General features: G+C 38.8%; 1 protein-coding gene across 5 annotated transcripts in view; it reads left to right on the forward strand.

Moving 5' to 3' along the window:
• Nucleotides 1-26918, forward strand: part of ZNF81 (zinc finger protein 81) — a 65047-nt gene that overhangs the window by 32060 nt on the left and 6069 nt on the right. For 4 of the 5 annotated variants that reach the window (XM_004281987.3, XM_049704835.1, XM_049704834.1 and 1 more), the window contains 2 exons: nt 3092-3218; nt 10389-10484. In XM_004281987.3, the coding sequence (XP_004282035.1) occupies nt 3092-3218; nt 10389-10484 (223 nt within the window). Of the gene's footprint in view, nt 1-3091; nt 3219-6809; nt 6874-10388; nt 10485-26918 lie in introns of those variants that run through there. The other variant, XM_033409633.2, reaches the window with a different exon arrangement.

The following is a 26918-nucleotide window of genomic DNA, read 5'->3' on the forward strand; positions in this document are numbered from 1 at the left end:
GCCTCTCACTGTTATGGCCTCTCCTGTTGTGGAGCACAGGCTCCGGACGCGCAGGCTCAGCAGCCATGGCTCACGGGCCCAGCCGCTCCACGGCATGTGGGATCTTCCCGGACCGGGGCACGAACCCGTGTCCCCTGCATCGGCCAGCGGACTCTCAACCACTGTGCCACCAGGGAAGCCCCACTTGGTTATTTTTTTAAATTGAGGTATAATTGACATATAACATTATATTAGTTTCAGGTATATAACATGATCATTCAATATTGTATATATTGTGAAATGATCACCACAATAAGTCTAGCTAACATCCATTACCATACATAATTACAAATATTTTTCTTGTGATGAGAACTTTTAAGATTTACTTTCTTAGCAACTTTCAAATATGCAATACAGTATTATTAACTATAGTTATCATGCTGTATATTACATCCCCATGACTTCTTTATTTTATAACTGGAAGTTTGTACCTTTTGACCCCTTCACGCATTTCGCCCACCACTCACTCCTGCCTCTGGCAACCACCAACTCTTCTCTGTATCTGTGAGCTCTGTTTTCTGTTTTTTGTTTTTCTTAGACTCCACATATAAGTGAGATCATATGGAATTTTCTTTCTCTGTCTGATTTATTTCACTTAGCATAATGCCCTCAAGGTCCATCCATGTTGTTGCAATGGCAATATTTCCCTCTTTTTTATAGCTGAATAATATTCCATTGTGTGTGTATGTGTGTGTGTGTGTGTGTGTGTGTGTGTATATACACACACACCACATTTTCTTTATCCATTTTTCCATTTATGGATGCTTAGGTTGATTCTATATCTTGGCTATTGTAAATAATGCTGCAGTGAACGTGGGAGTGCAGATATCTTTTTGATTTAATGTATTCATCTTCTTTAGATAGATACCCAGAAGTGGAAGTGCTGGGTCATACCTAGTTCTGTTTTTAATTTTTCGAGGAACCTCTATCTTGTTTTCCATAGTGGCTGCACCAATTTACATTTCCACCAACAGTGCACAAAGGTTCCCTTTTTCCTGTGTTCTCACTAACACTTGTCATTTCTTGTCTTTTTGATGATAGCCACTCTAACAGGTATGAGGTGATATCACATTGTGGGTTTGATTTGCATTTCCCTGATGATTAGTGATATTGAGCACCTTTTCATGTACATGTTGGCCATCTGTATATCTCTTTGGAGAAATGTCTGTTCAGATCCTCTGCCCGTTTTTTAATCAGATTTTTTGGGGTTTTTTGCTGTTGAGTTGTATGCGTTCTTTATATATTTTGCATATTAACCCCTTATCAGATATATGATTTGCAAATATTTTTTCCCATTCAGTAGGCTGCTGTGTCATTTTGTTGAAGGTTTCATTTGCTGTGCATAATATTTTTACTTTGGTATATTCCCACTTGTTTATTTTTGTTTTTTCTTGCCTTTGCTTTTGGTGTCAAATCCAAAAATTTATCTCCAAGACTTATGTCAAGGAGCTTACCACCTATGTTTTCATCTAGGAGTTGTATGATTTCTGATCTCATGTTCTAGTCTTTAATCCATTTTGAGTTATTTTTTGCATGTAGTATAAGATAGTGCTCCAGTTTCATTCCTTTGCATGTGGCTGTCCAGTTTTCCCAACACCATATATTGAAGAGACTGTCCTTTCCCAATTTATGTTCTTGGCTCCTTTGTCATAAGTTAATTGACTTTATATGTGTGGGTTGATTTCTGGGCTTTCTGTTCTATTCTGTTGATCTGTATATTTGTTTTTATACCACAATCGAGTTACTTAATACATTCATCACCTCACAGAGTTGCTTAGTCTGAGTGTGTGTGTGTGTGTGTGTGTGTGTGTGTGTGGTGAGAACACTAAAGTTAATTTTTGTATATGGTGTGAGATGTGGGTCAAGGTTTGTTTTTTTCCTCCAAAACTCATATCCATTTGTTCCAGCACAATTTTTAAAAAAGACTTTTCCTTTCCCCCTTTGGCACCTTTGTCCCTTTCCCCTTTGGCACCTTTGTCAAAAACCAGTTGTCCATATGTGTGCAGATCTGTTTCTGGATTCTCTATTCTGTTCCATTGATATATGTGTCTGTTCTTAGATCAATACCACACTGTCTGATTATTGTAGCTTTAAAGTAAGTCTTAACATTGCATAGTATAAATCCTCCATGCTAATCTTTGCTTTGTGTATTCTAGTTCCTTTGCATAGCCATATAAACTTTTAACATCTCCCTGTCAATTTTTACCAAAAAGTTGACAAATAATTGGCTGAACAATTAGAAGACAAATGAGTAAAGTGATATAAAATTTCAGCAGCACTCAATCAAGTTGATTTATATATTATAACTGCACCCACCAATGACTGAATATGCATTCCTTTCCAGGGACACATGAAACGTTCTCCCGGATAGAACATATGTTGAAATCATACAGAGTATGTTTTCTGACCACTATGGAATTAAATTAAAATTGGCCAAAAAAAAAAAGGCATCAAGAGAAAATGGTTATGTTTTTGAAGACTAAATGAAAGCAGCAGTAGAGGGAGCTATGTAAAGTGAAAAAAAATGTACATTCTTCCTTCTAAAAGTTATAAAACACAAATTCCCATTAAAATGAGCAACAAAATAGGATCAAGTTCAAATCCTGTACAGAAATATTATTTTTAAAAATGAAAGACTGAGGCGCTTCCCTGGTGGAGCAGTGGTTGAGAGTCCGCCTGCCGATGCAAGGGACACGGGTTCGTGCCCCGGTCCGGGAAGATCCCACATGCTGCGGAACGGCTGGGCCCGTGAGCCATGGCTGCTGAGCCTGCGCGTCCGGAGCCTGTGCTCCGCAACGGGAGAGGCCACAGCAGTGAGAGGCCCGCATACCAAAAAAAAAAAAAAAGAAAGAAAGAAAGACTGAGTGTTGTATACAATGAATAGCAGAAATTTCCAATTAGATATTTGTATTCTGTACATTATGTATAAGTAGGTATTTAATAAGCATACCCTATGGGATATTATGGTAAAAGTTACTAAAAACAATTTTCTATCTCTTCCCTATCCCGCCATGCTGACCATGTCACCCTGAATGGGATTGTGTTGTTACAGGTGTCAGTGTCCTTTGAGGACGTGACTGTGGACTTCAGCAGGGAGGAGTGGCAGCAGCTGGATTCTACTCAAAGGCGCCTGTACCAGGACGTGATGCTGGAGAACTATAGCCACCTTCTCTCACTGGGTAAGCAGAGCCACTCTGTGAACCTACAAGGACCTTGTTATGGGTAAAATTGTGGCCCCCCCAAAGAAAATATGTTGAAGCCCTAACCCCCACTACTTCTGAATGTGACCTTATTTAGAAATAGGGTCTATCCAGAAGTAATCAAGCAAAAACAGGGTCATTAGATGGGCCCTAATCCAATATGACTGGCATCCTTATAAAAAAGGGACATCTAGACACAGAGACACAGAAACACAGAGGGAAGGCAATGTGAAGACATACAAGGAAAAGATGACCATGTGACTGGAGTGATGCATCTATAGGACAAGAAATGCCTGAGGCCACGAGAAGCCAGGAGTGAGGCATGGAACAGTTCCCTCCCTAGCACCTTCAAAAAGAGCATGGCCCTGCTTACACCTTGATTTTAGACTTCTGGCCTCCAGAACTTCAAGACAATAAATTTCTGTTGTTCTGAGCCACCCAGTTTGTGGTACTTTGTTACAACAGCCCTAGGAAACTAGCACAGCTTTCTGTACTGGGAAGTGGGGTGCTGCCGTAACAAATACCTACAAAATCCATGGAGGTGGCTTTGGAATTGGGCAATGGGTAGAGCCTGGAAAGATTTTCAGGTGCTTGATAGAAAATGTCTAGATTGCCTCAGAGAAACTGTTGGTAGAAATAGGAGTGTTAAAGGTGTTTTTGGTGAGGTCTCAGATGGAAGTGAGGAACATATAATTGGAAACTAGTGGAAAGGTGATTCTTATTATAAAGTGGCAGAGAATTTGGCTGAATTGTGGGTAGAAAACAGAAGTCGTGAGTGATGAATTTGGATATTTAGCTGAGGAGATTTCTAAGCAAAGTGTTAAAGGCAGGGCTTGGTTTCTGCTTCATACTTACAGTAAAATGCTAGAGGAAAGAGAAATTGAAGAAGGAATTGTTAGTAAAAAGGAACTAGAATATGAAGATTTGGAAAATTCTCAGCCTATCCATACTGCAAAATATAAGAAGGTGTACTCTGGAAAGAGCACCAAGGGTGTGGCTGGACAACCAGTTGCTAAAAAGATTAGGTATATGATTTGTGGATCCAGTCAACCATCTCAGAAGAAACGCTGCCAGCTTGGGCTGAAGAGGCCGGAGGCAGGGAAAAAGGAAGGAAGGCTGGGGTTCTGGGATTCTACAGACAGGAAACAGTCCAGTAAAGCTATTTGGCTATGAACACGCTTCAAGAAAAGGGATGAATGACCCCCAAAATGGTTCAGAAGCCAGCAGGGCTGTCACTGCCATCACAGGCCCAGAGGGCACAGACTGGGGAGATGCAGGGTGACTGGCTGTCACCTCTTTGTTTCCAGAAGGTGAGCCACCTAATTAGTTCCAGAGCTAAGAGGGCAGGGCCACCACCCAGGTGTGAGGTCGCCACATCTGATCTGAGGTCACACCTCTTAACATGCTCTCTTGAACTCTCTCTTCAACTGTCCCTTATGGTACTTGTTGACTATCAATTTTGAGCCAGTATTTAGCCTTAGACGGAGTTTACCGCCCACTTTAGGCACATTCTCAAGGAACACGACTCTGGGAGGACCCAGTCTCAGTGCTCCAAGGGCGGCTCCTGGCCTCATACCATCCACAGGCTGGGCCTCCATCATAAGGACTTGGGCCCCTTACGAGCAGCACTGGGAGGCAGGTGTTGCCCCTCCTTTTGTTTATGGAAAAGCCAGACACAAAAACTTACTCTTCAAGACCTTAGAAGGGATATCTCAACATGCCCCACACCACTGGACCCCTAGAAATTTCACTGCGATAGAAGGCCCCTAAATTTTTGTCAGATTTATTTCCCACCTTCTGCCACACAAATGTCTTATCCATAAGTCTAGAGTAGTTGCTCCTCCTTGCTCACTAGGTCTAATGAGCATAGTATCATCCATGTAATGGACCGATGTGATGTCCTGTGGAAGGGAAAGTTGATCAAGATCCCTGCAGACTAAATTATGACATAGGACTGGAGAGTTGATCTGCCTCTGAGGTAGGACAGTGAAGGTGTATAGCTGGCCTTGCTAACGGAGAGAAAACTGCTTCTGCTGGTCTTGACTAACAGGTATTGTTTTTTAAAAAAGCGTTTGCCAGATAAATAGCTACATACCCGGTATCAAGGAGTGCGTTCATTTGCTCAAGCAACAAAACCATATCTGGTACAGCAGCTGCTGTTGGAGTCACTAGCAGGTTGAGTTTATGATAATCCACTGTCTTCTGCACAGGCCAAATAGGCACGGTGAATAGGGATGTAGTGCAACCACCACCCTGCATCCTTCAGGTCCTTGATGGTGGCAGTAATCTCTGCAGTCCTTCAAGAATGCGGTACTGCTTTTGGTTTACCATTTTCTGAGGTAGAGGCAGTTCTAGTGGCTTCCACTTGGCATTTCCCACCATAAAACACCTCACTCCATAGGTCAGGAAACCAATATGGGGATACTGCCTGTTGCTGAGTATGTGTATTCCAGTTATGCATTCCTGGACCAGAGAAATAACCGCAAGATGGCTTTGGGGATCCACTGAGCCCACTGTGTGTGATGGACCTGAGCGAAAACTCCATTGATCACTTCACTTTTATAAGCCCCTACGCTGTCTGGTGGGCCACAGTGATGTTTTGGGTCTTTTGGAATTAGTGTCAGTTCAGTGCTAGGGTCCAGTGATATCTGGTAAGCCTCATTGTTTTTTTCCCCAACGCACAGGTACCCTGTAAAGGGCTATAGGTCCCTTTAGGGAAGGTTGGGAGAAAGGTTAGTAGTATAAATTTTTGGCAGTGTCATGGGTTCCTTCCTTCAGGGACCCAGCCTCCCCTTCATTCAAAAGTGTTCATTCCGGGTATATAAACTGGCTCAAGTCTGAGAATTGATTGAGGAGCCAGGACTCTGTGTTTTGATGTTTCAAGTTAGACTTCTGTTCACTTGACCTAGGACTCTTCTCCTTATACAGATCAAGTAAGAATTTAGTAGATTGCCCACCTGTTTCTTTTCTAGGGATGTCAGGATCAACTAGCCAACCCCATAGATCTCTGTGAATTGGACTTTTTGTTTGTTTGTTTTTTTGGCAGCACAGAAAGTTTGTTTTATTTCTAATGTATATTAAAGACATGTATGCATTTTTTCCTATTTGACAGTAGTATGGTATATGAGAAAGAAGTTTAAATCTTCACCCGGCCACTTGTTGAGTGAATAACTAAGCCTCTTACTAGCTATGTGATTTTGGAATTTTACCTCTCTGAGCCTCAGTTTCCTTATCTAAAGGGACTAAGAGGAGAGTTATTTTCAAGATGAAATGAATGAATTTATCTAAAGTGCCTAGGGCAGTGTCTGGTACATAATGAATACTCAGTATTCTTTCATTTCCCCTTTCCTTGCTCTTAATTTGTTGATATGTCTGTCTGTGAGCAGATGAGCCACTCTGTAACAGGTGTTATATTTAATGCTATTCCCCTATTCTCATATAGTGTTAGAAGGATAGAGAGGTATAGACATATAACACATAAATATATGAGTATGTAGCATAGTTTCATAAATATCTGAAAACTGTTCTTTTCTAAATGTTCATATACTGTTTTTGTCCTGCTTTTCTTAGACTGTCCTAACTCTGCTGCCTTGAAAGAAGGTTATCTCTTAAATAATGGAACACTAAGATAAAGGTTTGTTTTGAAAGATGTCTGAAGTCTAATGAGTAGGAGAATGAATTAAAACAGTATTATAAAAATGTCTACTCTTATGTGTGAATCGGACTTTTCTGATTACTGCTTTGACCCTGTGGTAACCGCATCCACCTTGCATTTGACAACTCAATGCCTCTGTTTGGCCCCTGCCACCCCAGGATCCAATTACTCCCATTGCATTTAGGTTTCCCAGTTCACTGGCAGAAGTTCCCACTGAAATTTCTGACCTACAGCAAGGAGCTTGCAGCAAAGAGCAATCACAGATTACCCGGGGCCCCTTCACAAATTTATTAGTCACAGTCATCATGACAGGTGTGTCTCTGGACCCTCCCAGTGTGAGTGAGCAGACCTTCCACGATAAATCCACTCTAACATTCCAATCTCCCTAAGCCTTTGGATGCCTTCCTCTGTAGTACACCAAAGTAGTCCTGGCATTTCAGCTACATTTAGTGTGGGCCATGTTTTGGTCCATGTTTCAACCAACCAGCCAAACACACTGTTTCAGCCCTTCCTAACCCCTCAAGTGGCAACATTACATTCAGAATCTGCTTAGTGTACACATATCAATAATTTTGGCCTGATCCAACTTTATGTTCTTTCCATTATCCCACACTCTTAATATCCATTTCCACACATATTCCCCAGATTTCTGTCCGTATAGATTGGACAAATCATGCAGTTCTTTTGGAGTATCTCACACCTCCTCATGGGTCACACTCTGTACCTCACCCTTGGGCCTTGATGAGACTTAAGTCTAGTTATAGGTCTGGAAGCAAAGAAGGGTGGTAGACATAGGTCCTGAGGGGAACCAGCAGTACCTTACAAGGCAAGTTCCTCAGGGGAGCCCACTGCAGGCTCCTCTGGCAGAGGAGGGTTAAACTTCTCAGTTGAGGGTAAAAGGGCTGCTTCTACTGGCAAAGACTCATCTGAATTTAGAAGTTCAGTGTCCTCATATGTCTCCATTCCAGTTTTCAGGATCCCGTTCCTTCCTCATCAATGCTCTCCTTTAACAGCAGACACTCTGTGAAGTTGGGAATTCAATTTGTGTTGTAATTTAGCCACTCACAGGATGAGACTCTGGGTTTGGTTTTCAGCCATCTCAGCTCTGCAGCTATAGGAGCTAAGGGTTACTTTCAGGACAGACAGAGAAATTTTCAGGTCACTTATGCGATGCATGATCTGGAAAATCAAATCCCTGAGCTCATCCTTTTCTTTCCCCACTTCATCCAGCGCAATTAGGAGTAACCAGGCAATCTTATTATACTTGGAAGTTTGACAAAAATTTCCAAGGTATCAAATACAAGGTTATCCAGAACCTCACTTCTTACAAGCATTTGATTAGGAGTATCCAGTGTTGACATTTTGCATATCTCTATTGCCATGTTACACCAGGGACTATTAGTGCCCTCCTTACTACTGAAATAGAGTCATTAGTGCTTTTGAATCTAATCAGAATAAGGAATCAATTCTAGAAATCCCATAACTAATTCAGAAAACTCATCCTTGAGATTCTGTTCCTCTAGAGCCACTCTCTATTATGGCTCTGCAGAGAAATAGAACCAATAGGATACAGGTATATACATATAGAGAGTATACACATACGTGCACGCGCACGTGTGTACATAAATACAGAGTAGGGGGGAGAGATATATTTTAAGGAACCAGCTCACCCAGTTGTGGGGACTGGCAAGTCTGAAGGGCAGGCCAGCAGGCTGGAAATTCAGGTGAGTTGATGTCGAACTTTTGAGTCTGAAATCCACAGGGCAGGCCACAGACTGCAAACTAGGCAGATTTCTTATGTCGCAGTCCTGAAGCAGAATTCCTTTTTCCACTACCCCGTTTTTTGTTCCCTTTGCTCTCAGCAAGCACCTCAGCTGGTTGTGGTTTTTTACCAAGTGGGATGACCCAAAACTTTATTCCTGAAGGGTCTGGCCCATCAGTAGTGCTGCCTGAGTTGAATTGTTGTAGTTTTCCATTGACTTTAATCACAGGGCATGATAGTATGCCTTATGGGGTCTCCTGTATTCTAGACATACTCTTCTTTACCTCCATCATGATATAGCAGTCCAATTTCCCCTTGGTGGTCAAGATCAACCACCACAGCCAGCACAGTAACTCCCTTCTTTGCCTGTCGATTCAGAGACATGAAAAGACCAAGATGTCCAGGTGGCAGACTTAACTTCCAGTTCAAGGGAATCATTGTTGTGTCTCTCGGTGGAAGTGTTCCTCCCTTTGGAACTAAAACGTGTAGAACAGCAGAGCATAAGGTTGCCGGTACAGGAAGCAAAATTTTTGCTAATGGGTCACTGGTGGTAATAGTAAGTGGTGCCACTCCTGGCCCGGGGCTGAGTGGGTGGGGCTACCACCCTCGTGGGCTTGGAGGACAGAGTGTTGTACCAATGAGAATTATTGTGAAGCCTTAAAATCTAATGGAATTTGCCCTGCTAGGTTTCAGACTTGCTTGAGACCTCCCATCCCTTTTTAAATTCTAATTTCTCCCTTTTGGAATGGGAGTATCATCTATCCTCTGCCTGTCCCACCACTGTATTTTGGAAGCAGATAACTCATCTGTTTCCACAGGTTTGCATGGAGAGGAATGTTGTCCCAGAATGACTCATACTCAAGTCTCACCTGTAAGATTTGGATGATTTAGATGATGTGATTTGAGACTTTGAGTTGATGTTTAGATGAGATTTTAGGCGTAAGAGTTGATGCTGGGATGATTAAGACTTTGGGGGATACTGGGATGGGGTTAGTGTATTTTGCACATGGGAAGGACATGAATTTTGGGGCATCAGAGGGCCGGCTCTTACGGGTTGAATTGTGTCCCCTCAAAAAAATATGTTAAAATCTTAACCCCCAGTACCTCAGAATGTGCCCTTATTTGCAAGTAGTAATCTTTACAGAGGGGATCAAGTTAAGATGAGGTCATTGGTGTGGGCCCTAATTGAGTGGTATCCTTACAAAAAAGGGAAATTTGGGCACTGAAATAGGCACACATAGAGGGAAGACAATGAGAAGAGACGCACAGGGAGAAGACAGCCATGGGACTGGAGTAAAATGCGTTTACAAGCCAAGGAATGCTAAAGATTTTTGGCAAGCACAAGTGCTAGAAGATGCAAGGAAGGATTCTCCCCTATATCTGCCAGAGAGAACATGACCCTGCTAACACCTTGATTTGAGATTTCTAGCCTCCAGAAGTATGAGACAATACCTTCCTATTGTTTTAAGCCACCCAGTTTTCAGTACTTTGTTAGAGCAGCCCTAGGGGAACTAACACAGAACCTCAGAGAGGCTGCTTCCATCCTCAGCTGCTGAGTGCTCTGGGGCATCTGAAGTGTGTGATGGTGTCATCCTTGATTGGTCTGAGATTCTTCAGTCCCTTTGCACCTTTGCGCTTATTACTCTTTTCCCAATGAAATGTGGTCACTTTTCCAAAGAACAAATGGAAAGCAATTAGCTGGACCCCATTTTCTATCATTTCCTGTTAACAGGGTGTGAAATTCCCAAGCCAGAGGTCATCTTCAAGTTGGAGCAAGGAGAGGAGCCTTGGACGTTGGAGGAGGAAACCCCACATCAGAGCTGCTCAGGTGAGCGAGTGTGATCCGGGCAGAAGGGAGACATGGAAATACTTGAGGCTGATACTTGTAAAAGGCTATGATTGCTACCCTTTTTTTTTTTAACATCTTTATTGGAGTATAATTGCTTTACAATGGTGTGTTAGTTTCTGCTCTACAACAAAGTGAATCAGTTATACATAACACATGTTCCCATATCTCTTCCCTCTTGCGTCTCCCTCCCTCCCACCCTCCCTTCCCACCCCTCTAGGTGGTCACAAAGCACCAAACTGATCTCCCTGTGCTATGTGGGTGCTTCCCACTGAAGGTTCCAAACTTTAGAGACTTCTTGAAAATAGATAACATTGGCCTCTCTGGTACCAAATTGCTCTCTCCCTTTATTTCCCTTACTGTTATCAACTGTCTTCTTGGCTTGGCTTTCCTCCAGGAGAATTGCTGCAATATGTATAGTCTCGATCATATGACAGGCTTCCTCAGTATGGATCTGGTTTTCTTGGATATTCTCTCCTTCCATCACATTTTTATGCTTTAGTACCGAAACCCCACTCCCAGGGTCTTAGATCCTTATCATATACATTCAGGTTTTAATGGATTTACCATCTTTGAAGATCAGTTGGTTGCCTCACTCCTGTTCTCCCTGGTGCCCTTTCACCTTCTTCCCCATCTCATTTTCATCTTCTCACTCTAAGATACCAATAAACTGTCATCTACAACCAGCCTCACCTTCTTTTCTCTTTGTAGGTATTGCCTTTAGATTCCTCACTTCTCTCTACCTTCCCTATCTCACGCCTCTCTCCCATCTTCTGACTTTATGATCACTGTCACCTAGCATTTTTTCTGTTAAAATCAGCTTTATTAAGGTATAATTTACATACCATAAAATGTATCCATTTTAAGAGTACAGTTTCCTAAGTTTTGACAAAGGTACACACTGATATAACCACCACCCCAATCATGACATATTACATTCCATCACACAGAATGCACCTTCATGCCCCTTGAAGTTAATACTCAACACCACTTCGGCCCCAGGCAACCATTGGCATGCTTTTTGTTATTATAGATTAGATTTGTCTTTATTAGGGTTTCATATAAATGGAATCATACTGTATATACCCTTTGGCGTCTGACTTTATTTGTTCAGCATAATGATTTTGCAATTCATTCATGTTATTGAGTGTATCACTAATTTGTTCCTTTTAAATAGTGAATACTATTCCGTGGTATGACTATACTGTAATTTGTTTATCTCTATACCTGTTGATGACAGGTGGTCATTGTTTGGTTATTATGAATAAAGCTGCAGTGAACATTCTGATATGTCTTTGTGTGAACATATGTTTACATTTCTCTTGCGTAACTCACCTAGGAGTGGAGTTGCTGGTATAATATAATCAGTGTTTGCTTATGTTTCTTATAATTGCCAAACTGTCTTCCAAAGCGGCTGTATTATTTTACATTCCTAACAGCAATACATGAGAATTTCTGTTGTTCCAAATCCTCACCAACACTTGCTATCGTCAGTCTCTTTAATCTTTGCTATTGTAGTGGATGTATGAGTTTAAGTTGCATTCCTCTGATGAGTAATGATAAGTATCTTTTCATGTGCTTATTGACCATTTGTACATTTTTGTGAGTTGTCTATTCAAATATCTTTCCCATTTTTTATTGGGTTGTTTGTCTTCTTTTTATTGAGTTTTAAGAGTTGTTTATATTTGCTCTATACAACTCCTAAGCCAGATATATGTATCACTGATATTTTGTTCCAATCTGTGCCTTGCAATTTTTTAAAATATTTTTTTAACTTTTATTTTATATTGGAGTATAGCCGATTAACAATGCTGTGATAGTTTCAGGTGCACAGCAAAGTGACTCAGCCATACATATACATGTATCCATTCTCCCCCAGCCTCCCCTCCCATCTAGGCTGCCACATAACATTGAGCAGAGTTCCCTGTGCTATACAGTAGGTCCCTGTTGGTTATCCTTTTTAAATATAGCAGCGTATACATGTCAATCCCAAACTCCCTAACTATCCCTTCCCTCCACCCTGCCCCCCACTGGTAACCATAAGTTCATTCTCTAAGTCTGTGAGTCCGTTTGTGCCTTGCAATTTTATTTTCTTACTGTTGCCTATCAAAAGGCAAATATTTTAATTTTGATGGAGTCTAATTTATCATCTTTTTCAAACTTTTAGTATTTTTTGTGATCTGTTTAAGAAATCTTTGCCTACTACAAGGTCACAAAAATTTTCTCATATTTTCTTCTATAAGTTTTATTATTTTAGCTTTTTCAGTTTAGGTCTATGATCCATTTTGTGTGTTTAATGTAAGGATTGATGTTCATTTTTTTCAATACGACATTCAGTTGTTCTAGAACCATTTGCTGAAGAGACTTTTTTCCCACTGAATTTCCTAGGCACATTTATTAAGATCAATTGATTTCATATATGTGAACCTATTTCTGGATTCTCTATTCTGTTCAATTGATCTATATGTCTTTCTGTTTTAAAATGAAGGTTTTATTATTATTTATGTATGGTGAGGTCAACAGATCCAGAGACAACTGCCATTGAAAATAGTTTGTAACTCACAGTTCTCAAGAGGAGGAGGCATGCCACACCACGTAGGGTCACACCAGGGAGCACCAGGGTCAATCACGAGGTAGAATTTGTGAGGAGGAAGCATGGGCAAGAGACTTTATTGTGATTTTCATGGAAATAATGGGTGAGCCAGAGTAATCAGGCTGGGGAGGTTTAGAATTAGCTAGTTTGAGTAATTTCAGCTGGCTCTGGGGTGTAGGGAGTTGCCTGGTACCCAGCCCTGAGGTGATTTGGGCATGGGGCTAGTGGCTCAACCTGTGAGATCGTGATGAAGGAGATAATTGGTGGATATGGGCTCTGGATTGGTTGTTTTGCATATGAAAGGTACGTTAAAGGGAAGTCATTTACTGCCTCTAGGAAATAACTAGGCCTGGGAGGGGCAGTCTCTCCAGGATCAGCAAGGCATCGGATGCCAGAGCATCAAGAATACAGAAAATAAGAAAATATAGTTAATACACTGTCCTTTTGCCAGACCCATACTTAATTACTGTAGCTTTTATAATGAGTCTTGAAGTCAGGTAGGGTAAGTTCTCCAGCTTGGCTTTTTAAAAAAATTACTTTAGCTCTTCTAGGTCATTTGCATTTCCATATAAATTTTATAATCAGTTTGTAATTTTTGTGAAAAAGCTTGCTGGGATTTTGGTATTAATTCTGTAGATCAATTTTAGGAGAACTGACATCTTAATAATATTGAGCCTTTGAATCCATGAATATGGCAACTTCCTACATCTATTTAGACCTTTGATTTCTTTCAGCAATGTTTTATAGCTTTCTGTTTAGAAGTTTTATGTATCCTCCATTAAATTTATCCCTAAGTATTTAATGTTTTTTGATACTGTTATAAATGGCATTGTGTTTTTTTTATTTTCAGGTGGTTCATTGCTAGTATAAATTGCTAGTGATTTATTTTTGTATGTTGACTTTGTATCCTGAGGCATTTCTAAATCCACCTATTAGTTTTCTTGTAGGTTCCTTGGGGTTTTTCATGTAAGTAATCATCATCACTTTAAGGGCACTTTTACTTCTTCCTTTCCAATCTCATGATTTTTATTTCTTTTCCTTTCCTTATTTCAGTCTAAGACCTTTAGTTTGATGTTGAATAGAAGTGTTGAGCATGGGCATGCTTGCCTTGTTCTGATATTTGGGGCAGAAAGTTCATACCATGAAGTATGATGTTAGCTGTAGGTTTTTTGAAGCTGCCCTTTATCAGGTTATGTAAGTTCTTTCTAATCCTAGCTTATTGAAGAGGTTTTCTCTTATCATGGTTACATATTGTATTTTGTCAAGTGCTTTTTCTTCATCTTATTAGAGTGATCATATGATCACTTTTATTTTGTTAATATGTGAATTTATTTATTGATTTTCAAATGTTAAATTGACCTTGCATTTTTGAGATAAATACTAGTTGATTTTGATTTATTAACCTTATTATATCAATGCATTGTTGGATTCTATTTACTGATTTTTTAAAAAATATTGGCATTTTTCATGAGTGATATTGGTTTGTAGTTTTCTCTTCTTTTGCAATATCTTTGTCAGGTTTCAGTATTAGGGTTATGCTGGCCACAAAAAAAATGAGTTGTGAAGTTTTCCCTTCTCTATTATCTGAAATAGTTTGTGTAAGATTGTTACTTTTTTTACTGTTTCATGGAATTCACCAGTGAAACCATCGGGCTTGGAATTTTCTTGACGAGAAAGCTTTAATAACAAATTCAATTTCTTTAATAGACATAAGGCTATTCAGATTTTCTGTTTCATCTTTTGTCAGACATAGTAAGTTGTATTTTTTAAGGAATTTGTCTATTTCCTTTATGTTGTCTAATTTAATTCTGTTGTGGTCTGAGAAAAGAATATATTTAGCTGTTGATGGGTGTTGTGTACTAATACTGTATATATATATATATATATATATATAATCTATATATAGATTTAAAGTTGGTTGTGTGTTGTTGAGATCTGTTGCTTTATGGAATTATATTCTACTTTTTCAATCAATTATTTGTAATTATAGGGGATTAAAACTGACAAGGAGATTTTAAAGTTTATATGGATATACAAAGGACCTAGAATAGCCAACACAGTCTTGAGAAAGAAGAAAAAGTATGAAAGATTTACACTACCTAATGTTCAGATTTACTATAAAGCTACAGTAATTCAGACAGTGTAGTATTGGTGTAAGGACAAACAGATATATAAATGGAACAAAAGAGAGTCCAAAAATAGACCCACATGTATATGGACAACTGAGTTTTGAGAAAGGTGCAAATACAATTCAGTGGGAGAAAGGAACATCTTTTGAACAAATTGCACTTGAACAAATGGATATTAGTATCAAATGGAAAAAACCTTGACCCAAACCTCACACTATATACAAAAATTAACACGAGCCATAGTAGGACTGAATTGTTTCCATTGGACCAACCCATCTAACAGATCAAAACTGTTAATTCTATCCATCTCTTTTTTTTTTTCGGTACGTGGGCCTCTCACTGTTGTGGCCTCTCCCATTGCGGAGCACAGGCTCCGGACGCACAGGCTCAGCAGCCATGGCTCACAGGCCTAGCCGCTCCGCGGCATGTGGGATCTTCCCAGACCGGGGCACGAACCCGTGTCTCCTGCATCGGCAGGCGGACTCTCAACCACTGTGCCACCAGGGAAGCCCCCAAACTGTTAATTCTGGAAAATATATTTTAAAAACTACTGAAGACACTGGAGAGTGACCAAAAGAACATTTTTCTAGGTCATCATATATTGAGTAATTTTGGATTGTATCTTGAACATTATCAGTGTTATGTTGTAGTAACACTATATTCTGTTACACTGTTCTGTGTTTTTTCACAGTAGGCAATTAACCAGGTTATACTCAAATCGGAGGTGCTGTCTCACCTAAGGTGGATAGCAACTCAGATCTCTGTTCAGACTTCCTCTAACTTCTGACTTCTCTCCAAAATCTGCTTGCTTTTATTCACTCTACCAATACCTGTTTTGTTTTGTTTCTCTAGAGCTTACAGTTACTGTTTGTAGAAGAATTTTTGTTTAGGTTACTTCTCCATACTAGAAGTGGAACTCTTACAGTTGATCCTTGTACATTTACCCTGTATTCTGAGACCTTGCTAATAAATTCACTCATTAATTCTAGTGAGTCTTTTTGTAAATTCCTTAAAATTTTCTGTATCCATTGTCATGTCTTTTTATCATTTCCTTTTTAGTCTGCATGCCCTTTATTTTTATTTTATCTTGTTCCCAATCTGAAGGCAAAGTCTTTCAGTCTTTCAGCATTAAGAATATTAGCTGTGGTTTTCCTTAATTAATTTGTGGCAATTTATTTTTATTCCTAGTTTGAAGAGTTTTTAACATGAATGGATATGAGATTTTCAAAATGCTTTTTCTGCATTTATTGATATGAACATTTTATTCTGGTAATGTGATGAATTTCACTGATTTTCAGATGTTAAACTGACCTTGCATTCCCAGGATAAACCTTACTTGATCATGATGTATTATCTTCTTTCATGTATTTCTTGATTCAATTTGCTAGTATTTGGTAAGGGTTTTTATCTCTTATGTTTCTGAGAGATATGAATCTTTAGTTTGGGGGGATTTTTTTCATCTTTGATTTCAGTATCATGTTAATGCTAACCTCATAAAATGAGTTGAAATTCCATGCCTGCTCTGTCTTCTGGAAGAGTTTGTGTAAAATTGCTATATTTGCTAGGATTTTTCAAAGTTCACTCCTCTGTTCGGTGATTTTGTATAAGATTGCTTTAAATTTTATAATTTTTCCTTAAATATATGATAAAATTTACCAGTGAACTCATCTGGGTCTGAAGTTTTCTTTGTGGGATTATCTTTAATTTCAAATTCAGTTTCTTTAATAGATATAGGAATGTTCACATTTTCTATTTCTTCTTGTTTTGATAATTTTTCTTTCAAGGAGTTTGTGCATTTTATCTAAGTTGTCAATATTTGACATTCAGTTGTTTCATAATATTCCTGTATTATCATTTTAATGTCTGTTGTATCTTCAGTAATGTGCCCTCTTTCTCTGAAATTGATAAAATTTCAATTCAACAGGATTACAAAAATATAAATTTGTATGCACTTAATAACATAGCCTCAAAATATATACAGAAAATATGGATTATACTAAAAGGAAAGATAAATACACAATCATAGTTGGAGATTTTGATATGCCTATCTCAGTAATTGATTTTATCTGTTTACAGACAAAAGAGTCTGTAAAGATGTAGAGAATTTGAACACAATAAACCAGTATGACCTAACTGACATACATAGGTCACTCCATCCCACAACTGTAGATTACACGTTCTTTTCAAGTGCATGTGGCACACTGACCAAAATAGACCCTATTTTGGGACATAAAGCTAATTGCAACAAATTTCAAAGGATTGAAATCATACATTATATGTTCTCTAGTTACTGTTGAAATAAATCAAAACTCTGAACAGAGAGACAATTAGAACATCCAAATGTTTAGAAAGTAAGCAGCATATATACACATAGCTCATAAGTCAAAGAAAAAACCACAGTGGAATTAGAAAATATTTTGAGCAGAATGATAATGAAGATATGACACATCAGGGCTTCCCTGGTGGTGCAGTGGTTGAGAGTCCGCCTGCCGATGCAGGGGACACGGGTTCGTGCCCCGGTCCGGGAAGATCCCACATGCCACGGAGCGGCTGGGCCCGTGAGCCATGGCCGCTGAGCCTGTGCGTCCAGAGCCTGTGCTCCGCAATGGGAGAGGCCACAACAGTGAGAGGCCCGCGTACCGCAAAAAAAAAAAAAAAAAAGATATGACACATCAGAACTTGTGGGATGAAGCTGAAGTACCACCCAGATAGGAATTTATTGCTTTATATCAAGATGGTAGAGTAGGAAAATCCTGAGCTCATCTCCTCCCACAAACACACTTAAATTACAGCTACACAGAGAACAACTAACTATCTCCGAGAATGACATGAAGACTAGCAGAACAGATTTTCTACAACTAAGGATATAAAGAAAAGGCCACATTGAGATATGTAGTAGGGGCAGAGACACAGTCTATTCAGAACCCACACACCCAGTATGATGACCCACAAGCAAGAAGGTATCATAACTGCAGAGGTCCCCCTTGAAAAGTGAGGGGTCCAAGCCCCACGTTGCACTCTCCAGCCCAGGATACCTGCACTAGGAAGACAAGTCCCCCAACATCTGGTTTTGAAAACCAGTGGGGCTTACATCTGGGAAAGCTGGACGGCTGTCAGAAACTAAGACTCCACTCTTGAAGGGCTCACATACAGACTTACTCTCTCTGAGTCCCATTGCAGAGGTAGCAGCTTGAAAGTGCCTGGGTTATACGAGAATGAGATTCACTGACTAATTTTAGAGCATGTGCCAGAGGGGCAGGGATCTAGTGGAACTTTCTCTAGGGACAGAAGTGCTAGTGCATTTTTTTTTAACTCTCCTTCCACCTAGCTGGCCTGGTGCTGGCAGGTACCATTTCTGTCACTCTCCCACTCTCCATTAGCCTCACTAACACCATGCACCCAATGTTCCTCTAAGGACCCACCCCACTCCACCCAGTGGGCAGCCTCAGCTGGCACCAGTGCCCCTCCCAAAGTGGGTCCTGCTCCAGGGGGCCATTCCACCCTCCAGCATGCTCACAGCAATCATGGCCCAACCACAACAGGTGAGTACATGCAGCCCACACAGGATACCCCTGGAGCACCTGGTTCTGGTGACCAGGGGGGATTGTATCACTGGATATTAAGAAGATATTATGATGAACTTTATGCTAACAAATTTGATAACTGAGACGAAATGGACACAATCCTAGAAAAACACAAGTTATAAGAAATGTCACAAACAGAAAGAGAAAAATTTTAGTAGTCTTTTTATCTATTAAAGAAGTTTAACCTAGAATTTAAAACCTCTCTCCATTGGTAAATTCTTCCTGTCTTTTAAAGAAATAATACCAGTATCGTACAAGTTCCTTTGGAGAACAACAAAACCAAAAAATAATATTTTCCACCTCATTTGATAGTAAATTGAACTATATTAGAATAAAAAATTACTCTTCTTGCAAAGGTATCATCATGATCAGAATGGTGGTCACCTCTGGAGGTCAGTAATTGACTGGGAAGGACCACAAGGAAACTTCCTGGGATAATTAAAATATTTTATATTTTCATCTAGGTGGTGGTACATGGGGTATAATATGAAAAAACTCATGAGTTCTACATTTAACATCTGCATTTTACTGTATAGAAATTATACCTCAATAAATGAAGAATTTCTTATGCAGATCACCTTATGAGCCTGTGAGATTACTCCTTGGAGATATTTATATAGGAATGGTATTGCTTGATCATTGGAGTATACATGCTGTACACAAGTGTGCCCATTTCACCACATCTATGCCAGTACTTGGCATTACCCAGATTTCTTATTTTGTGGCCAATCTAATGGATGTAAAGTGGTATTGTGGGATTTTTTCCCCTTTTTAATATCTGTTATCCATTTGGGTTTCCTCTCCTGTGAATTTCTTGTTCCTATTATTTTATCTTGTCTAACCATATAGTTTTTTTCTATTCTTGACTTGTACCTAATTTGCTCACTTCCTTTTCCATTGAGCCTTTTCCCCCCACTGAGATGCCACTGGCTATGGATGTTGTTTACTGGCTTCTGGATATTTGTTCCCGTAGTAATTAATTCAAAAGATTCTGAACACTTAAGCTTTTTATTTGTATTCTTAGGAGTTCCATATTGGCACCACTAGTTGCTATATTATAACTGGGCTTTAGTACCACACTTACCTACATATTAGACAATTCCCACAGAATATTCTACTTTATTCATCCTTACTTAGTATGTGAGGAATTGGCATTATCATTGCCCAAATCAGGAATCTTCAACATTCCAAACTTTGTCAGATTCTGCTGTTTCTTGTTTCTTCCCTCTTAGCTATCTTCTCCTACTCATTACTCTGCAATTCCTTTTTTTTCTTTTTAAAAGAATACTATTTAGATATCCTCTCATCTTAACTCCTAGTATCATCACCTAGAGCAAGTCTGTATTTTCTTATGCTTGGATTTGCAGATTCCATTCTTGTTTCTAGTTCATCTTAAACACCACTGATAGATTTCATTACCTGAGACACTGCATTTCTCTTTACCATTAGCTTTATGAAGTAAAGCTATTAATATTAAATATTAACTTTTTTGCAGTCCAAATGATTTTATTTTTTAAAATTTATTTTATTGAAGTATAGTTGATTACAACATTGTGTTAATTTATGCTATATAACACAGTGATTGTTATACATATATACTTTTTCATATTCTTGTCTATTATAGTTTATCACAGGATATTGAATATAGTTCCCTGTGTCAATTACTCCATGTTATATAATACATGACCAATAGCTCTTCTCTCAGTGCCACCTACAACATGGCCATTTATTTCCAATAAAAGTTGTATCTGTGCAGTTTCCTTAATTCATGCTTTCCTCAGATTTTCACCTTGTCTTTAATGCCTACCAAATATAAAGTTCGTCTCTGCATCTAGTCTCTTTATTATTTTGTGCTTTGCCTATCTAGGCAATAGACACTTTCGTTTTGTTTCATCTCAGGTTATCGTCTATTACATAAAACTCCCCTTACCTACTCCAAAGTAATTGCTCTTTTCCGTTTCTGTTCCCCCAACACTCAGAGGCTTCTGCCCCTAGTAATTTTGAAAGTCCCTGAAAATAAGAGCCTGTATCTTATTTTCATTATCCAAATACTAAGCACAAAGAAAATACCAATATTAACTAATCAAATTTGTGGGGGACAAGAATATGAGTATTTTGCTCTATTTCAGAAGGGTTTTTAAAAGTTCTACTGAGAGGAATTCAATGGAACATAGACTGCAATTGGAAAGTAAAGACAATGGAATCAAATATTTAAAAGTTTACTGTCTATGCATTGTGTTTCTATTTTTAAAACATTATTTATTTCGGCTGCTATTAGTCTATTAAAATGATTAGCAAAATGAATAGCACATAGGGTGTCTGCTTCTGAGGTTCAGAAAAAAGTCTCACTATCAATATGATCAGATTAATTTTCAAAATAAAAGACTCAAACTATTTGATGAAGCATACATACATTTTTAAATGGCACAAAAGAAGATGCTAAGCAGGAATGGAGGAAGAGGATATGAACATGTCATTTTATTTGGGAATAAACTGGACTTTTGTGAGGCATTTTTTTGAGTGGCAAAGAGAATGCCAGCTTGCATGTACAGTTCTTTCTAGACTGATGACTCTCCATTTATGTACTGTTCATTGAATATATGGGCTCAGGAAAGGTGTAGAGAAGCTTTTTATTGCAGGAGCAAATTTTTTACAATGAATATTGGTGCTGGTGATCTAAATATTGTCCAATACAGCAGGGGGTTAGAAGTTAAGTTCTATTTATGTTAGACATTTTATATAAATTTAAGTGTTAAGTAAAGTGAGAAGTGAAGCCACTGCTAAAACCAAGCCTAGGAATCCAGGACTTAATAACTTACAAATAAAGTAAAGCCAAATGTGTGAGAATAAAATGCAACTTAAGAATAAGAGGAGGGGGCTTCCCTAGTGGCGCAGTGGTTGAGAGTCCGCCTGCCGATGCAGGGGACATGGGTTTGTGCCCCGCTCCGGGAAGATCCCACATGCCATGGAGCGGCTGGGCCCGTGAGCCATGGCTGCTGAGCATGCACGTCCGGAACCTGTGCTCTGCAAAGGGAGAGGCCACAAAAGTGAGAGGCCCACATACCACAAAAAAAAAAAGAAAAAAAAAAGAATAAGAGTGGGAAGAGGCCTTCAAGATCGTGGAGGAGTAAGACGTGGAGATCACCTTCCTCCCCACAAATACATCAGAAGTACATCTACATGTGGAACAACTCCTACAGAACACCTACTGAACGCTGCCAGAAGACCTCAGACTTCCCAAAAGATATATATTATTTTCCTTTTTCCCTTGCAAAAATTCCCTTGCAAGTGTGTATGTGTATGCTTCTTTGTGTGATTTTGGCTGTATAGCTTTGCTTTTCCATTTGTCCTAGGGTTCTGTCTGTTTTTTTTTTTTTTACACTATAGTTTTTAGCACTTGTTATCATTGGTGGATTTGTTTTTTGGTTTGGTTGCTCTCTTCTTTCTTTCTTTTTTTTATTACTTTTTAATTTCTTTTAATTTTTAATAGTTTTTAAAATTTTTTATTTTAATTTAATTTTATTTTTTTCTTTCTTTCTTTCTTTTTTCCTCCCTTTTCTTCTGAGCCATTTGGCTGACAGGGTCTCGGTGCTCCGGCAGGGTGTCAGTCCTGTGCCTCTGAGGTGGGAGAGCCGAGTTCAGGACGTTGGTCCACCAGAGACCTCCCAGCTCCATGTAATATCAAATGGCGTAAGCTCTCCCAGAGATCTCCATCTCAATACCAAGACCCAGCTCCACTCAACGACCAGCAAGCTACAGTGCTGGACACCCTATGCCAAACAACTAGCAACACAGGAACACAACCCCACCCATTAGCAGAGAGGCTGCCTAAAATCATAATGTCACAGACACCCGAAAACACACCACCAGACAGGGTCCTGCCCACCAGAAAGACAAGATCCAGCCTCATTCACCAGAACATAAGCACCAGTCCCCTCCACCAGGAAGCCTACACAACCCACTGAACCAACCTTAGCCACTGGGGGCAGACACCAAAAACAACGAACCTGCAGCCTGTGAAAAGGAGACACCAAACACAGTAAGTTAAGCAAATTGAAAAGACAGAGAAACACACAGCAGACGAAGGAGCAAGGTAAAAACCCACCAGACCAAACAAATGAACAGGAAATAGGCAGTCTACCTGAAAAAGAATTCAGAGTAATGATAGTAACAGTGATTCCAAAATCTTGGAAATAGAATGGAGAAAACACAAAAAACGTTTAACAAGGACCTAGAAGAATTAAAGAGGAAACAGACAATGATGAACAACACAATAAATGAAATTAAAATTTCTCTAGAAGGAATCAATAGCAGAATAACTGAGTCAGAAGAACGGATAAGTGACCTGGAAGATAAAATAGTTGAAATAACTACCACAGAGCAGAATAAAGAAAAAAGAATGAAAAGAATTGAGGACAGTTTCAGAGACCTCTGGGACAACATTAAACACACCAACATTCGAATTATAGGGGGCCCAGAAGAAGAGAAAAAGAAAGGGACGGAGAAAATATTTGAAGAGATTATAGTTGAAAAATTCCCTAATACAGGAAAGGAAATAGTCAATCAATTCCAGGAAGCACAGAGAGTCCCATACAGGATAAATCCAAGGAGAAACATGCCAAGACACATATTAATCAAACTACCAAAAATTAAATACAAAGAAAAAATATTAAAAGCAGCAAGGGAAAAACAACAAATAACATACAAAGGAATCCCCATAAGGTTAACAGCTGATCTTTCAGCAGAAACTCTGCAAGCCAGAAGGGAGTGTCAGAACATGTTAAAGTGATGAAAGGGAAAAACCTACAACCAAGATTACTCTACCCAGCAAGGATCTCATTCAGATTGGATGGAGAAATTAAAACCTTTACAGACAAGCAAAAGCTAAGAGAATTCAGCACCACCAAACCAGCTTTACAAAAAATGCTAAAGGAACTTCTCTAGGCAGGAAACACAAGAGAAGGAAAAGACCTACAATAACAAACCCAAAACAATTAAGAAAATGGTAATACGAACATACCTATCAATAACTACCTTAAATGTAAATGGATTAAGTGCTCCAACCAAAAGATATACACTGGCTGAATGGATACAAAAACAAGACCCATATATACGCTGTCTACAAGAGACCCACTTCAGACCTAGGGACACATGTAGACTGAAAGTGAGGGGATGGAAAAAGATATTCCATGCAAATGGAAATCAAAAGAAAGCTGGAATAGCAATTCTCATATCAGACAAAATAAACTTTAAAATAAAGACTGTTACTAGAGAGAAAGAAGGACACTACATAATAGTCAAGGGATCAAACCAAGAAGAAGATAGAACAATTGTAAATATTTATGCATCCAACATAGGAGCACCTCAGTACAGAAGGCAAATGCTAACAGCCATAAAAGGGGAAATCAACAGTAACACAATCACAGTAGGGGACTTTAACACCCCACTTTCACCAATGGACAGATCATCCAAAATGAAAATAAATAAGGAAACACAAGCTTTACATGATACATTAAACAAGATGGAGTTAATTGATATTTATAGGACATTCCATCAAAAAACAACAGAATACATTTTCTTCTCAAGTGCTCATGGAACATTCTCCAGGATAGATCGTCTCTTGAGTCACAAACCAAGCCTTGGTAAATTTCAGAAAATTGATATCGTAACAAGTATCTTTTCTGACCACAACACTATGAGATTAGATATCAATTACAGGGAAAAATTCTGCAAAAATTACAAACACATGGAGGCTAAACAATACACTATTAAACAACCATGAGATCACTGAAGAAGTCAAAGAGGAAATCAAAAAAATACCTAGAAACAAATGACAATGAAAACACAACAACCCAAAACCTATGGGATGCAGCAAAAGCAGTTCTAAGAGGGAAGTTTATAGCAATGCAATCCTACCTCAAGAAACAAAAAACATCTCAAATAAACAACCTAACCTTTCACCTAAAGCAATTAGAGAAAGAAGAACAAAAGAACCCCAAAGTTACCAGAAGAAAAGAAATCATAAGGATCAGATCAGAAATAAATGAAAAAGAAAAGAAGGAAACGATAGCAAAGATCAATAAAACTAAAAGCTGGTTCTTTGAGAAGATAAACAAAATTGATAAACTGTTAGCCAGACTCATCAAGGAAGAAAGGGAGAAGACGCAAATCAATAGTCTTGAAAAAGGAGAAGTAACAACTGACACTGCAGAAATACAAAGGATCATGAGAGATTACTACAAGCAACTATATGCCAATAAAATGGACAACCTGGGAAAATGGACAAATTATTAGAAAAGCACAACCTTCTGAGACTGAAGCAGGAAGAAATAGAAAATGTAAACAGACCAATCACAAGCACTGAAATTGAGACTGTGATTAAAAATCTTCCAACAAACAAAAGCCCAGGACCAGATGGCTTCACAGGCCAATTCTATCAAACATGTAGAGAAGAGCTAACACCTTACCTTCTCAAACTCTTCCAAAATATAGCAGAGGGAGGAACACTCCCAAACTCATTCTGCGAGGCCACCATCACCCTGATACCAAAACCAGACAAATACGTCACAAAGAAAGAAAACTACAGGCCAATATCACTGATGAACATACATGCAAATATCCTCAACAAAATACTAGCAAACAGAATCCAACAGCACATTAAAAGGATCATACACCATGATCAAGTTGGGTTTGTCCCAGGAATGCAAGGATTCTTCAATATATGCAAATCAATCTATATGATAAAACATATGAACAAATCGAAGGAGAAAAACCATATGACCATCTCAATAGATGCAGTAAAAGCTTCCGACAAAATTCAACACCCATTAATGATAAAAACTCTCCAGAAAGTAGACATAGAGGGAACTTACCTCAACATAATAAAGGCCATATATGACAAATCCACAGCCAACATCGTTCTCAATGGTGAAAACTGAAACCATCTCCACTAAGATCAGGAACAAGACAAGGTTGCCCACTCTCCCCACTGTTATTCAACATAGTTTTGGAAGTATTAGCCACAGCAATCATAGAAGAAAAAGAAATAAAAGGAATCCAAACTGGAAAAGAAGAAGTAAAGCTGTCACTGTTTGTTAGATGATATGATACTATACATAGAGCATCCTAAAGACTCTACCAGAAAACTACTACAGCTAATCAATGAATTCAGTAAAGTAGCAGGATACAAAATTAATGCACAAAAATCTCTTGCATTCCTATACACTAATGATGAAAAATCTAAAAGAGAAATTAAGGAAACACTCCCATTTACCATTGCAACAAAAAGAATAAAATACTTAGGAATAAATCTACCTAAAGAGACAAAAGACCTGCATGCAGAAAACTATAAGACACTGATGAAAGAAATTAAAGATGATACAAACAGATGGAGAGATATACCATGTTCTCAGATTGGAAGAGTCAACATTGTGAAAATGACTATACTACCCAAAGCAATCAATGCAATCCGTATCAAACTACCAATGGCATTTTTCACAGAACTAGAACAAAAAAATTCACAATGTGTATGACAACACCAAAGACCCCAAATAGCCAAAGCAGTCTTGAGAAAGAAAAACAGAGCTGGAGAAATCAGGCTCCCTGACTTCAGACTATACTAAAAAAGCTACAGTAATCAAGACAGTATGGTACTGGCACAAAAACAGAACGATAGATCAATGGAACAGGATAGAAAGCCCAGAGATAAACCCACACAGATATATGGTCACCTTATCTTTGATAAAGTAGGCAAGAATATACAATGGAGAGAAGACAGCCTCTTCAATAAGTGGTGCTGGGAAAACGGTACAACTACATGTAAAAGAATGAAATTAGAACACTCCCTAACGCCATACACAAAAATAAACTCAAAATGGATTAAAGACCTAAATGTAAGGCCAGACACTATAAAACACTTAGAGGAAAACATAGGCAGAACACTATGACATAAATCACCGCAAGATCTTTTTTGACCCACCTCCTAGAGAAATGGAAATAAAAACAAAAATAAACAACAGAGACCTAATGAAACTTAAAAGCTTTTGCACAGCAAAGAAAACCATAAACAAGACGAAAAGACAACCCTCAGAATGGGAGAAAATATTTGCAA

The sequence above is a fragment of the Orcinus orca genome, chromosome X (genome assembly GCF_937001465.1).
Source record: "Orcinus orca chromosome X, mOrcOrc1.1, whole genome shotgun sequence".
NCBI lineage: Eukaryota > Metazoa > Chordata > Mammalia > Artiodactyla > Delphinidae > Orcinus > Orcinus orca.